The sequence below is a fragment of the Centruroides sculpturatus genome, unplaced genomic scaffold (genome assembly GCF_000671375.1).
Source record: "Centruroides sculpturatus isolate CEXI.00-Female unplaced genomic scaffold, Cexi_2.0 scaffold316, whole genome shotgun sequence".
Lineage (NCBI taxonomy): Eukaryota > Metazoa > Arthropoda > Arachnida > Scorpiones > Buthidae > Centruroides > Centruroides sculpturatus.
The window spans coordinates 262331-276704 of NW_019384641.1; the positions used below are offsets into that span (position 1 = coordinate 262331).

General features: G+C 31.6%; 3 protein-coding genes and 1 non-coding gene across 5 annotated transcripts in view; 2 read left to right on the forward strand and 2 right to left on the reverse strand.

The window, feature by feature from the left end:
* The first annotated feature begins 3999 nt into the window (after window positions 1–3999).
* Window positions 4000–6002, forward strand: LOC111626013. The gene is made up of 2 exons (XM_023369288.1): window positions 4000–4718; window positions 4836–6002. The coding sequence occupies exons 1-2, from the start codon at window positions 4285–4287 to the stop codon at window positions 5866–5868; spliced, it is 1467 nt and encodes a 488-aa protein (XP_023225056.1). The 5' UTR covers window positions 4000–4284; the 3' UTR covers window positions 5869–6002.
* A 1222-nt stretch (window positions 6003–7224) lies between these two features.
* LOC111626014 lies at window positions 7225–9293 on the forward strand. Of its 2 annotated transcripts, XM_023369290.1 has the most exons (3): window positions 7225–8009; window positions 8127–8923; window positions 9038–9293. In XM_023369290.1, the coding sequence occupies exons 1-3, from the start codon at window positions 7576–7578 to the stop codon at window positions 9157–9159; spliced, it is 1353 nt and encodes a 450-aa protein (XP_023225058.1). In that variant the 5' UTR covers window positions 7225–7575; the 3' UTR covers window positions 9160–9293. The 2 variants fall into 2 exon arrangements, with proteins under 2 accessions (XP_023225058.1, XP_023225057.1); XM_023369289.1 differs by having other exon boundaries at window positions 8127–9293.
* A 1595-nt stretch (window positions 9294–10888) lies between these two features.
* Trnam-cau lies at window positions 10889–10960 on the reverse strand. Its single transcript has one exon. It is a non-coding gene; the product is annotated as a tRNA-Met (tRNA).
* Window positions 10961–12698: 1738 nt separating this feature from the next.
* The window catches only part of LOC111626022, a 13984-nt gene continuing 12308 nt past the window's right edge, over window positions 12699–14374 (reverse strand). Inside the window, exons 5-6 of the mRNA XM_023369298.1 lie at window positions 14189–14295; window positions 12699–12751 (exon numbers count right to left, since the gene is read on the reverse strand). Of these exons, the coding sequence (XP_023225066.1) occupies window positions 14209–14295 (87 nt within the window). The 3' untranslated portion in view covers window positions 12699–12751; window positions 14189–14208. The remainder of the gene's footprint in view (window positions 12752–14188; window positions 14296–14374) is intronic.

Here is a 14374-nt window from a genome sequence, read left to right on the forward strand (position 1 = left end):
ATTCGTTTACAACAGAACGGCTAAGTGGTAAGGAGCGACACTTAGCCCCATTGTGAGCCTTCTTGAAAATTTCTGAGGATCCGATCGAAATTCGAATTCGGATTCCTCATAGCATTATGCTGATTGGAAAGTTATGAGAGTTTCTACAACGGCCAGATTACCGAAGCCATCATACCGCTCTGGAGAATCTGGGATCGTGTCTAGGCCAGCAACTGCAGCAATTTTTCGGTGGTGGTCTGGCCGGATATGTCGGGCTCTGTTCCTCCTAGCCGCGTCATTGTGGGCATGGCCGAACCCATAGTCGGCTTGTTAAAAATGCTTTCTTAGTGCCCCACAGGTTGGAATGACTTAAAGCGAAATACGTGATGCCGTTGTATCGTTAATCTTTCGATTTTGAATTTGTGAAATAAAAGAAAAATTTACTTTATTTTGCATATATATAAGATGGACCAGGGTGACTAATGCAAAGCATATCCGAAAGGCCAATTCTGCCACCAGTAGCCGAATGCATTCAACTGGTCTAGTGACCATTGTCGCAATTTAGGAGTCCCTTATCCCGAGGCTAGGGAGTGTGGATGATCTATAGACCAATTAGAAGGGGGGCAGGATTCACGTGGTTAATAAGAAGAGGGTTTTCTTCATTCAAGTTAATCGAAGATAAAAAAGTTGGTAAGTATTCAAAAATATATTTAAGGAAAATTAAATCAAATTTAAATAAATATGCAACATATAATGAGAATTTTTAATATTTTCCAATTATAAAATGAATAAATATATTTCTAAAAATAATTATTTTGTACATTTAATAATCAAGCTTTAAATGTACAATTGCCGAATGTTAAAACTAGATTATATCAGTCTGGTTTATGTCTCGGCATTAATTAAATTTATTTCTAAAATTAATGTCAATTATTAATGTTAGCATAACAAACAATAATAAAATTCTCATACATAAATTTCATTTGTAGCAAGTGTGAGTGAACTTTTTGAATATTTTAAGAATTGAACAACATTTAATTATACAGTTAGTCCTTATTAGCTTAAGAAATAACATCCTAAAGCAATACTTTATAAAAAAAATCATGATAAATATTAAGAAGATATTAAAAAAAAAAGTCTATACTTTAGTAAAGTTAGACCAAAAGAACACTTTAATTAAAATTTATTTTTATAGTAAAAGGTGATGCTAAAAGTTAGCATATCTTTGTTATATCATTCTAAATTTACAGATTTGAAATGATAAGTTTAAAAAAAAAAATTTTTCTGATCCAAAGTGACATGAAAGCAATTGATTAAATTATGTTTGTGACACTCTATGTAAAATTATTAGTTTTTTGAATTTAAATTTCTGGATCTTCAGAGATTTTTAGCTTACGTAAAACGTTTTTAATATATCAAATGATGTAGGTTTTTTCTATAGATGGATTTATAATAGTATGAAAATGGTTAAACAAATAATGACAAAATAAATAACTTTTCAAAATGTTAATTTATTTATAATATACAAGTACGGCATGGGAATGGATACAGCAGTTTGATTATTGTGAGCTCCATTCCATTATTAGGTCCTATGATAACTGATAATATTCTGGGTCTATTCAGTTTATATAAACTTATCACACTATAACTTTTACCTGTTTAATGTCAGTTTATATAATTTTATATCTCTACTCTATTGTATAAAGTGTTTGGCAAAGAAAGGCCACCCACATAACATCATCTACACTTGTATTGAACATGAAAATTCAACATTATGTACCCACTGCCTGATGAATTACAATCTGTTAGGTAGAGAGAAGCTTGCATTGCTATATGAATTTTTAGATTTTATATTATAAAATATAGAGTAAGTGAAAAATTTCTCAAGAAATATGTATATAATTCTTGAGAAATATAACTTCTAGAGAATTACATATTAAAAATTCTATAAAACATTATTTTCTTGAAAATTATGTAACATAATATTTTGTTTATTGCTTTAAATGATAAAGCAGACTATCTGTTAAATTGAGAAAAATATTAATTAATGATAATTTTAATGAACATTTAAATATAAATTTCAATTATTCACCAAAATTTAGTTAATTAACTTATATTATGTGTAATTTTAAGAATTAATGTAGAATTTTTTTTAGAAACTAGTGAAGAAAATGGAGAAAAGAAATACAGACTACTATGAATTTATATAATGAAAGTAAATGTGTAATTATAACAAAATCAAAATGTAATAGCATTATAATGTGTTGATGAAAAGTAATGTTAACTTATAAATCACTTATAAATTTGTTCAGATCGACATCAGAATTTACTGTTTTTAAGTCCCATTTTGAATGAACTGCACATCAAAATTAAATACAAGAAAATATATTGTAGCAAAATGTTATTTGTATAGATTGGTAATAAATTTGTATCAATTTTCCATAAAACGAGTATTATTGTTAATTTTAGATAATGTTGGAAATTACTGTTAATGTTGTATAGTGTAATATCATAATTGTATATTGTAATCATGAGAATTAAGAGAAATTATTGAAAAATATGAAAAGTTATTAGAAAAAATTAAAAAAACCAAGAAAACTTGATCAATATTTAAAGTATATATACAATTTTATTTATAATCTTTTTAATACGAAATGATGATATATAATATGAAGTTTTTTCCTGCAAATTTACTGTTTACATTAATAAAAATCATGATCCTTATACGAGATGAAGATAAAATAAGAATAAACATGTTATTTTTTATCTTCTGGTTTCATTATTGTGTGAATACCTACACCCGAAAACTCTCTCTACCCTAAAAATTAGTCATGTAGATAGGTATAGTGCCTGCATTCGGCCTTAACAACAACAAAAAGAATATTGTCATTTACCGATTGTAGTTATTTCGGTGTAATGACAATTCAAACAAATTTATTCTTACAAAAATAAAAATGTTTTTAAATTTTCGACTTCTACCAAGAGCGCCGTAGAGAAGAGTTAAGAGGATCAGTCTCTGGGGCATTTTTGTTTAAATACCGGTGAAAATGACGTGAATCTCGCACGAACAATCATAATGTCTTAACTCAAGTTCGAATCAGGTAAACTATTTCGTATTCTAGTATTTTATTCGTCTCCAAACCATGATATCTTCTACGAATTATTCAGCTGTAATAACAAATTTTATTAACTCACGAAACGAGATTCTTAGACTCACATCACGAGCTCTATAGAACAATAATAATTCTGATTTTAACGGACAAAGTATAAATTGACAGATGTGAATGTAGTCATTGGAAATGCCACAATTAAACAACTTTATCAGTATAAATTATAATTGGACTTGTAGTATGAAAGTTTGTTAGTTTTAAATAATAATCCGTAAAGTAAAAATTCAGGAAACAACATCTTTCTTCTCAAAAAGTTTTAATGCAGCTCTATAGATTAGCGCCCATATATTGGGGCACGTTTCTTTTTTATCATGTGGGTTGACCTTTACAATTCCATTATCAGCAAACAGAAAATTCATGACAGCCTATTCTGCAAATATAAAAGGAATGAATGATATTTGTCCATTGTCCCATTGTTACTCATTACAATGTGTTGTCGGTGTAATCAGTTATTGTGGAAAGTGTTGTGTGTACGCCTCGGTTCAAAATAAATTTTCTTCTAAAGTAGATGCAGCATAACTTTAATAATAATTATACACTATTCAAAATATAACTGGGCTGTTCGTTTGATTATCAACATTATCTCCAGTTTTATAAGGTGAAAATTACTAAAAAGTATTTTTAATCTTTGAGTTTTGTCGTTGCTATTTACAATAAACAGCTTAATGGCATGCGATTAATTGTCTGTTAATGACATTTATCTGTGGACACTGGGAAAGCCTTTTTTCGATGTACTGTACATCGAGAGTTCGGCCAGACACACAATAGAGAATCCGGGTAGTTTGGGTGCTCCAATTGTAAGTAAACATTTAAAATTCGATATTTCAGAGAATTTTCGATGTACTGTAAAGAGAGTATCATGAAAATGTATAGAATTACGCGAGCTTCTAGTAAGGTGTCAAAATTAATTCTAAATATGTCCAGCAGATGGCACTTTGATCTGTATACCACAAAGGCATCTTATTGTATTAATAATTCGTAACTTGAAACATGTAAATGAGTAAGAAGTTAAGTAAGAAAAGAACTCTGACAGCGTTAAAAAGACTTTAGGATTAATGGCAAATCATTGTGGTTAGTGTTGTGTATTATCTGTTAAAGAGATTAAAATTCCACTTCTTGCATTTAGTTATAACGTATGGATATAGATGTCAAAAGTGCTGTTGGAGGAATTAACGAAACTGATGTCGAAGGAATGGACTTTTCGGATACTACTGAAGAATACGTGGATTGGGATGAGGGAACCATAGAAGACGATTCAGACGAAGACGTCGATAAATTATATAATAATATCGTGTGTGGGCCTAAATGTAATGTAAATTTTGCGGATAAAATTGGCAGAACGCAGGAAAATAGTATCAGAGAAGTTGAATGTATAATGGATAATTTGGTTAATAATGTTGCCGAGAACGTCATAATTGTCGAATGTTTGGGTGGTGAACGAGCTTTTGAATCAAAGAGCATTGTATCAAAGCTGAGCAGAATAACTCCTTATATAAAGAACATTTCATGGTCGAATAAAAGTAGTATTAAACTGCCTATTCGGAAGAAATTATTTAGTCATTTCGTGGCGTAAGTTGAAATTTTATTTCTTACTTTCTCGTAGAAATCGTTGTATATTCGTAATTGGGCAGTTTGCGTGAGGCTAACTAATTGGACTGCAAGTTAATTTTTATTTTATTTCCACAGGTATTTGTCAAAACGACAGGTCCCATTGGTTTCAATACAGGATGCAATTGAATTATATAAAGAGAGTAAAAAATATAATATTGAAAATTTAGGTAAAATTTGCCGAAATTATCTTATTAATCACATCAAGATTGGAAACGTTTGTCAAATACACGATTTTGCGTGCAAACAAGCGGACGAATTTATTCAATTTTACTGTTGGAGGATATTCAGTGAATTTTTATTGCAGATACTTAAAACTGACGACTTTTACCATTGTAAAGAAACAACAATCAACAGACTCGTTTCCAGAAGAATATATAATTCGATAAATGAAATTGATTTGTTTCAAGGTATACATAAATGGGTTTTAATAAAGTGTATGAAGCACGAAATAGTTGCATATATTTGCGTAAACTGTCGTCTCATTATAAAACCTTTCCTTCCCAATATCAGATTTTTGGCAATGGCTTCTAGTGACTTTGAATCTATTGTTGTTAACTCGAACATCTTAACCTCAACAGAGATTCGTGCCATTCGAAGTTACCATCACACACGCGATGTAGCGACTATAACATCTGAGAAATTAAGTTGTGTGACAACTAATAGGAAGGGTGAACATTGTGGATTCTTATATTGCTATAAAAACCGCGAAGAATTCGGATATAATATTAGTAGATTAGTGAAACGTGCCGATTTTTTCGAATGTGACGTAGTAGTGAATGAAGATTGCTTTTTCACCTATTTACACCTTCCAATAAGTCACGTTAAACAGGGGGATGTTAATATCTTACTTCATTTTTGCCTCGCTTCTAACATGAAGTGTTTGAAAGTTCTGAATCTTAAATGCGATAATTATGGTTTTGCTTGCATAACGGAACCTATACTCCTGAAAAAACGTTACTCGTATGAAATGATTGTTTCAATTCCAGATGAAGAACTGAACGGTGATTACAGCATTAAGATTTTACCCGATGCTGATGCGTACGTAGCTTCTTTATTCATAGAAACGTGGAAACAAAGAGAGAAGAATTTGTATGTTAGAAATAGATGAAATGCATTTTATTTTAATGTAATTTTATATTTTTAAATGCTTTTTATTAGATTTAATTATTAGTCTCGGTTACGTTTAAGATTGTTGCGAACACAGTAATAATACGAACCGTATTTTTGACTTTTTTCTGTGATAACGCGAAAAACAATGTAAAATTAATTAACATTATTAATAAATTTTACGAACCAATCTTTTTGCTTTTATTTAATCAAGCAAAGTAGGAGCCATTCGTATATTTTTAGACCTGGCCTGTACCTTAATAAAGTGTACTGTAAATTTACAAATGTTGTTAATGAAATTCATAAATTTTAATTTTAAAAATTTACACAATTGATATCGGTTTATAATGATGAATTTTTGATTAGTTTGCACTTCACAGAAGGAAATCGCAATCTATTTTAATCATTCTGATATCAATTTCGTGGATTCTCTTAAGTTTCGATCCTCGTCTAACGTCGTGAGTCAGTAACGCCCGGTTTAAATGATGCAGAATAAGCTGTGTCACGCACACCGGTGACACAGAAGCTAAAAGCACTGAACACTGGTGGTTGGTCGCGTGTTTGTGCCTTACAAGCAAACTGCTTGCGTGGCTTTCTCTAGGGTTTCTTTACGTTCCTGACATCTAAATAGGGCTAGTTTTCTCATACATGGCCTCTCGTAAAAACATTCTACTTAAAGATCTCCCTGTTTTTTCATTGCCTTATCCCATCAAACCCCTCAACCTATTGTGACCAAAGATAATGTGTATGAATAAGAAAAGTAGAAATCGTATTCTAAATTAACAATGAATTACCCCAAGGATACAAAAACACAGATGAAGTATCCCAGGGTCGAATGTTTAAGGTAATATAATCACTTTTACGATTATAATTTATGGAATTTATACGATATCAGGGAGGTGCAAGTACTGTTATCTGTCTACTCTGCAGACGCCTTGTGCGCATATGTCGCAATTTAAACGGATGTGATCCGGCCATTACATAAGAGAAAACAGAACAAAATATATAAGTTATTATATTTCCGTTCTTTTATCCATTTAATACCCACTAGGCTAGTTATTGCACGAATTTTCATTATGTAACAAATATTTATTACGGTATATCTTATTATAACGTACACATAGAGAACGACTGTTTAAAGGAGTACCTGCTTTAAACCTGTTCATGTTATTTGCGGTATGTCTGAAGGCGATGTATTTGATACCTTCAGTATTATTCTGTAACTGTTGAAAAACTTGTAAAGTTTATGTCACATTTTTAAAATTTAATTTTGCACTTTTAGTATGTCACACTATCTATTGTTACTTACGTATGTCCTGGTTTCANGGCCAGACACACAATAGAGAATCCGGGTAGTTTGGGTGCTCCAATCGTAAGTAAACATTTAAAATTCGATATTTCAGAGAATTTTCGATGTACTGGAAAGAGAGTAGCATGAAAATGTATAGAATTACGCGAGCTTCCAGTAAGGTGTCAAAATTATTTCTAAATATGTCCAGCAGATGGCACTTTGATCTGTACACCACAAAGGCATCTTATAGTATTAATAATTCGTAACTTGAAACATGTAAAGGAGTAAGAAGTTAAGTAAGGCAAGAACTCTGGCAACGTTAAAAAGACTTTAGAATTAATGGCAAATCATTGTGGTTAGTGTTGTGTTTTCTGCTAAAGAGATTAAAAATCCACTCCTTGCATTTATTTATAACGTATGGATGTGGATGCAAAAAGTGCTGTTGGAAGAATTAACGAAACTGATGTCGAAGGAATGGACTTTTCGGATACTACAGAAGAATACGTGGATTGGGATGAGGGAACCATAAAAGACGATTCAGACGAAAATGTCGATAAATTATATAATAATCTCGTGTGTGGGCCTAAATGTAATGTAAATTTTGTGGATCAAATTGGCAGAAGGGACGAAAATAGTATCAAAGAAGTTGATTGTATAGTGGATAATTTGGTTAATAATGTTGCGGAGGACGTCATAATTGTTGAATGTTTGGATGGTGAACGTGCTTTTGAATCAAAGAACATTGTATCAAAGCTGAGCTCAATAACTACTTATATAAAGAACGATTCATGGTCGAATAAAAGTAGTATTAAACTGCCAATTCGGAGGAACTTATTTAATCAATTTGTGGCGTAAGTTGAAATTTTATTTCTTACTTTCTCGTAGAATTTGTTGTATATTCGTAATTGGACAGTTTGCGTGAGGCTAACTAATTGGACTGCAAGTTAATTTTTATTTTATTTCCACAGGTATTTGTCAAAACGACAGGTTCCATTGGTTTCAGTACAGGATGCAATAGAATTATATAAAGAGAGTGAAAAATATAATATTGAAAATTTAGGTAAAATTTGCCGAAATTATCTTACTAATCACGTCAAGATTGGAAACGTTTGTCAAATACACGATTTTGCGTGCAAACAAGCGGACGAATTTATTCAGTTTTACTGCTGGAGGATATTCAGTGAATTTTTATTGCAGATACTTAAAACTGACGACTTTTACCATTGTAATGATACAACAATCAACAGGCTCGTTTCCAGAAGAATATATAATTCGATAAATGAAATTGATTTGTTTCAAGGTATACAGAAATGGGTGGAAGTGAAGTGTAAGAAGCACAAAATAATTGCAGATATTTGCGTAAACTGTCGTCTCATTATAAAGCCTTTCCTTCCCAATATTAGATTTTTGGCAATGGCTTCTAGTGACTTTGAATCTATTGTTGTTAACTCGAACATCTTAACTTCAACAGAGATTCGTGCCATTCGTAGTTACCATCACACAGGCGATGTAGCGACTATAACATCTGAGAAATTAAGTTGTGTGACAACTAATAGGAAGGGTGAACATTGTGGATTCTTATATTGCTATAAAAACCGCGAACAATTCGGATATAATATTAGTAGATTAGTGAAACGTGCCGATTTTTTCGAATGTATCGTATTAGTGAATGAAGATTGCTTTTTCACCTACTTACACCTTCCAATAAGTCACGTTAAACAGGGGGATGTTAATATCTTACTTCATTTTTGCCTCGCTTCTAACAGTAAGTGTTTGAAAGTTCTGAATCTTAAATGCGATAATTATGGTTTTGCTTGCATAACGGAACCTCTACTCCTGAAAAAACGTTACTCGTATGAAATGATTGTTTCAATTCCAGATGAAGAACTGAACGGTGATTACAGCATTAAGATTTTACCCGATGCTGATGCGTACGTAGCTTCTTTATTCATAGAAACGTGGAAACAAAGAGAGAAGAATTTGTATGTTAGAAATAGATGAAATGCATTTTATTTTAATGTAATTTTATATTTTTAAATGCTTTTTATTAGATTTAATTATTAGTCTCGGTTACGTTTAAGATTGTTGCGAACACAGTAATAATACGAACCGTATTTTTGACTTTTTTCTGTGATAACGCGAAAAACAATGTAAAATTAATTAACATTATTAATAAATTTTACGAACCAATCTTTTTGCTTTTATTTAATCAAGCAAAGTAGGAGCCATTCGTATATTTTTAGACCTGGCCTGTACCTTAATAAAGTGTACTGTAAATTTACAAATGTTGTTAATGAAATTCATAAATTTTAATTTTAAAAATTTACACAATTGATATCGGTTTATAATGATGAATTTTTGATTAGTTTGCATTTCACAAAAGGAAATCGCAATCTATTTTAATCATTCTGATATCAATTTCGTGGATTCTCTTAAGTTTCGATCCTCGTCTAACGTCGTGAGTCAGTAACGCCCGGTTTAAATGATGCAGAATAAGCTGTGCCACGCACACCGGTGACACAGAAGCTAAAAGCACTGAACACTAGTGGTTGGTCACGTGTTTGCGCCTTACAAGCAAACTGCTTGCGTGGCTTTCTCTAGGGTTTCTTTACGTTCCTGACATCTAAATAGGGCTAGTTTTCTCATACATGGCCTCTCGTAAAAACATTCTACTTAAAGATCTCCCTGTTTTTTCATTGCCTTATCCCATCAAACCCCTCAACCTATTGTGACCAAAGATAATGTGTATGAATAAGAAAAGTAGAAATCGTATTCTAAATTAACAATGAATTACCCCAAGGATACAAAAACACAGATGAAGTATCCCAGGGTCGAATGTTTAAGGTAATATAATCACTTTTACGATTATAATTTATGGAATTTATACGATATCAGGGAGGTGCAAGTACTGTTATCTGTCTACTCTGCAGACGCCTTGTGCGCATATGTCGCAATTTAAACGGATGTGATCCGGCCATTACATAAGAGAAAACAGAACAAAATATATAAGTTATTATATTTCCGTTCTTTTATCCATTTAATACCCACTAGGCTAGTTATTGCACGAATTTTCATTATGTAACAAATATTTATTACGGTATATCTTATTATAACGTACACATAGAGAACGACTGTTTAAAGGAGTACCTGCTTTAAACCTGTTCATGTTATTTGCGGTATGTCTGAAGGCGATGTATTTGATACCTTCAGTATTATTCTGTAACTGTTGAAAAACTTGTAAAGTTTATGTCACATTTTTAAAATTTAATTTTGCACTTTTAGTATGTCACACTATCTATTGTTACTTACGTATGTCCTGGTTTCACAAATATAATTCTTAACCATAATAAAGTACATAAACGTTAAGTGTATTTAAAAGAAATACATATTTTTAAAGCTTTTAAATGAGCAATGAACGGAAAATTATTTAAAATTTAAAACTGAATGATATTTTTTATACATTTACTGTACGATCCTGCGGCAAAGTTCGCCTACCATCAACCCTAAAACTCCAATTTTGTTTCATGTCACGTTCACTACACTTTGCGAAGGTTCAAGTTTTACAACGAACAATCAAAATAACAACCATCGATTAGAAACAGTTCCGTTATCGTTAGTAATAATTGACTCGATTTTAATATGGAATAACAGTATTCATCTACTACAGCGATTCCGGATTGAAATCCGTGAAACGACAAAGTCAGAGGAAAAGAAAAAAAAATTAAAAGTTTAGCAGAGAGTGGTTTCGATCCACCGACCTCTGGGTTATGGGCCCAGCACGCTCCCACTGCGCCACTCTGCTTCTTACAAACAATACAAACTATCGTCCTCTCATACTTTCTACATAAAGTACAGTGAAAAGAATTCTCTGCCAATAATGTAAATAAAATCTGAAATTTTACATTATGTAATGACAGGAACTAAACAGCAAACTCCAACTAGCATAACTCGGTGTTTAATCTCACACTTTTAAACTCGGATGAAAAAGTGCAATGTACCAAAACTAGTGGAAACACAAGTAAAATGTCTTTTAATTTAACGGCCTTGCACATTGGAGACTTCTGTAACATCTGATGAGAATCGTCCTTTTGCTAATCCCACAAAACGTTAAAGTAACAAAATTGTTGGATGTAGCATACGATAATTTTCTATAGTATATACCTAGCGGTTTAATTATTTCTTTTATTGACGGATCGTCCCGTATAAACACGCTCACTGCAATGAAGAATCAAGTCGGAAAAAAGGCTCAAACTCATGCTAGAGAAGATGCTAAATGTATGTGCAATAAGTGAAGAGCTAAAGACCGAAACAGATATCTCCTATGACGATGATGCTTCTCTGCATTTGCATCACGGTGACGACAATCACTTATTATTATTTTTGTTATTATCAATCCATCTCGATTATATTATAAGGCTATGTGTCTACTTTTCTTTATATTTTGTGGTTTAAACATAAAAATATTTAAATATTGTCTCTGTGAAATTTAACGATACACATCATCGAGGCACATTAATTTTATTGATTCAAAGAATAAAACATAAATGTTAACGATTTGCGCTTTAATACGTTCAATAAATTTAACAATTCGGCCTAAATAAGTTAAAGCACAAACAATTTATAACACAAAACATCACACAAAGATAATTTTAAACATTTTTTTGTTTTAAGCTAATTTTCTTGAATTTACTATGTAAACAACACGCGGATCAACTCGATCGTTCCAGAAGAAATGTAAAAATGTCTTGAAAAGATTAAAACAAGGCCAAGCACTTCCACAAGTTACGCTTTTACGGTTATAACAATTATTATAAGTCCACAGAAAATCTGTCGACAAAACTTTAAAAGCATTCGATCGCTTCCGAAATGAACTGCGGGTTGCGTGCAGATTTATGAAAACGTTGGAACTCTCCTGTGACGAAATTTTTGTTGAAAAGATAACATATGCTATTATAAATACGATTTCGTCGATGGTTTTTCAAATCATTTCTTTTTNAATGTTAACGATTTGCGCTTTAATACATTCAATAAATTTAACAATTCGGCCTAAATAAATTAAAGCACAAACACTTTATAACACAAAATATCACAAGAAGATAATTTTAAACATTTTTTTATTTTAAGTTAATTTTCTTGAATTTAAACAACACGCGGATCAACTCGATCGTTCCAGAAGAAATGTAAAAATGTCTTGAAGAGATTGAAAAAAGGCCAAGCACTTCCACAAGTTACGCTTTTACGGTTATAACAATTATTAAAAGTCCACAGAAAATCTGTCGACAAAACTTTAAAAGCATTCGATCGCTTTCAAAATAAACTGCGGGTTGCGTGCAGATTGATGAAAACGTCGGAACTCTCCTGTGACGAAATTCTTGTTGAAAAGGTAACATGCTTTTGTAAATACGATTTCGTCGATGGTTTTTCAAATAATTTTTTTTTTCAATGCACCAAGCAACTTTCTAATAAATTCTTATTTAACAGCGTAACTTATACAATACATTTTTTCTAACAGACTAATAAGGAAAAATTTTCATAATATTCAACGAATAAGAAGCTAAAAAAAAAAGATAATTGGTCCTCTTCGCAGTTTCTCCTGAAAAAATATTAATATTATCATTCTTTCCTTAAAAACATTATTATTTAAAATTAAAATGCAAAAACTTGTTGATATTTTTAATTTATTTGATAACCATTTTTGTATAAATAATAAACAAATTTTGATAACATCCAAAGAATTGTTCTGCATTTGAGGGTACGAACAAACGGCCTCTGCTTGGCCAATGTTTCCCATAGATCCGTCGATCTGTGTTTCCCAAATTCCTGGGATCTTAAATTAGTTTCGAAGGATTGGCCTAGTGTTCGCAATGTTGGTTTATTTCATAATAGAAGTTTTTTTTGCATTATTTGTGTTATATCGAAATATAAACATTTTATGGAAAATCTAGTTTATAGACACACAGTCACATTGATATCGAATACTCTTTATATATATATATTGGTATGCAGACGTCACTCTATTTTGATGGAATCAATGGAATTCGATGGTTTGGAAACCCGAGTGCGGCTATAAATACTGTATATTGAACTTTTATGTAGAACATTCCACGATGTTATAATTTTTTCGAACGTATGTATTATTACTATTCTAATTAAAAGTAAACCCTCATAACTCTCGGAAATGAAATCTGCTGAATAGGTTACACAGGAAACTCTTACAGCTTAACAAAAACTGTATCGTAGCATTAGTTGTTATTCAAGTACGAAATTTCCTATAATTAATACAGTAAAGCCTATTTAAGAACAATAGCCACTGGAAGCCTCTGCTTTGGCAAGATTTTTTATTTACTAAATTTACTAAACGAGACTGTGGGCGTAAGAAAAGTGTTGCGTCGTCACAGCTGCATTCCAGACACTTTTGTGTCTGGAAAGTAGCTGTGACGATAGTGTCTTAGCAAAGAAATTATTACGGTGGTTTGTAACTGCATTTACTACAAAATCTTCATTACTTCGAGATGGTAAATTACACTTAATTATTCAGAATAAAGCCGCTGTTACAGCTTGATATGAGGCATTAATCGACGTTTTAAAATACAAATAAACACCGGCGAGCCGATTGCATCGAATTCCGCAAGTTACTGCTGGTTGTTAGTGCAAATAGGTAAAAAATATGTAAGAATGGAACACCCGTTTTTTGCATAATGTAAATGGCATTCGTGTGAGGATGACTGATAAGTGTAGAAAACCAGAAAGACTGAAGCTTTTCTCTAAGTGTAATATTGCTTTCCATTTTTTACTCTAAACGTCTAACACTAAGACAATTAACTTTATCGGACAGTGTTTATTTCAGGACGTCGCAGCATTTGATTCCGTTGAAATACTAATATAATGACGTCGTGTTAATTTAAATTGAGTGGTATTTTGTGTGAACCTTTACGTGTTTAAGAAGTGATTGACATAACGTGCTAAATCAATTAACCTTTATCAAAGAAACGTAAAGTAAGAATTAAAATTCACACAATACTTTACATACCTTATTAAATATCGACCAGTTTACTTTCTTCGTTTTAAACACGGACACACCACAGATGGAAACTTGCGAAGAAAATGCCAAAAAATGTCCATGCAGCTTGTAGTTTCCTAGAAATAGTATAAATATTAATTAAATGAATTTCAATATAAAATTTTACAGTCATTTCGATTACAAAATCCGGCCATT

Excerpts from the sequence above, each read along its gene's own strand:
- LOC111626013 (XM_023369288.1), top strand. The coding sequence starts at position 4,285 with ATGGATATAGATGTCAAAAGTGCTGTTGGAGGAATTAACGAAACTGAT. Across the intron at positions 4,719-4,835 it reads TTATTTAGTCATTTCGTGGC|GTATTTGTCAAAACGACAGG; the intron begins GTAAGTTGAAAT and ends TTATTTCCACAG.
- LOC111626014 (XM_023369289.1), top strand. The coding sequence starts at position 7,576 with ATGGATGTGGATGCAAAAAGTGCTGTTGGAAGAATTAACGAAACTGAT. Across the intron at positions 8,010-8,126 it reads TTATTTAATCAATTTGTGGC|GTATTTGTCAAAACGACAGG; the intron begins GTAAGTTGAAAT and ends TTATTTCCACAG.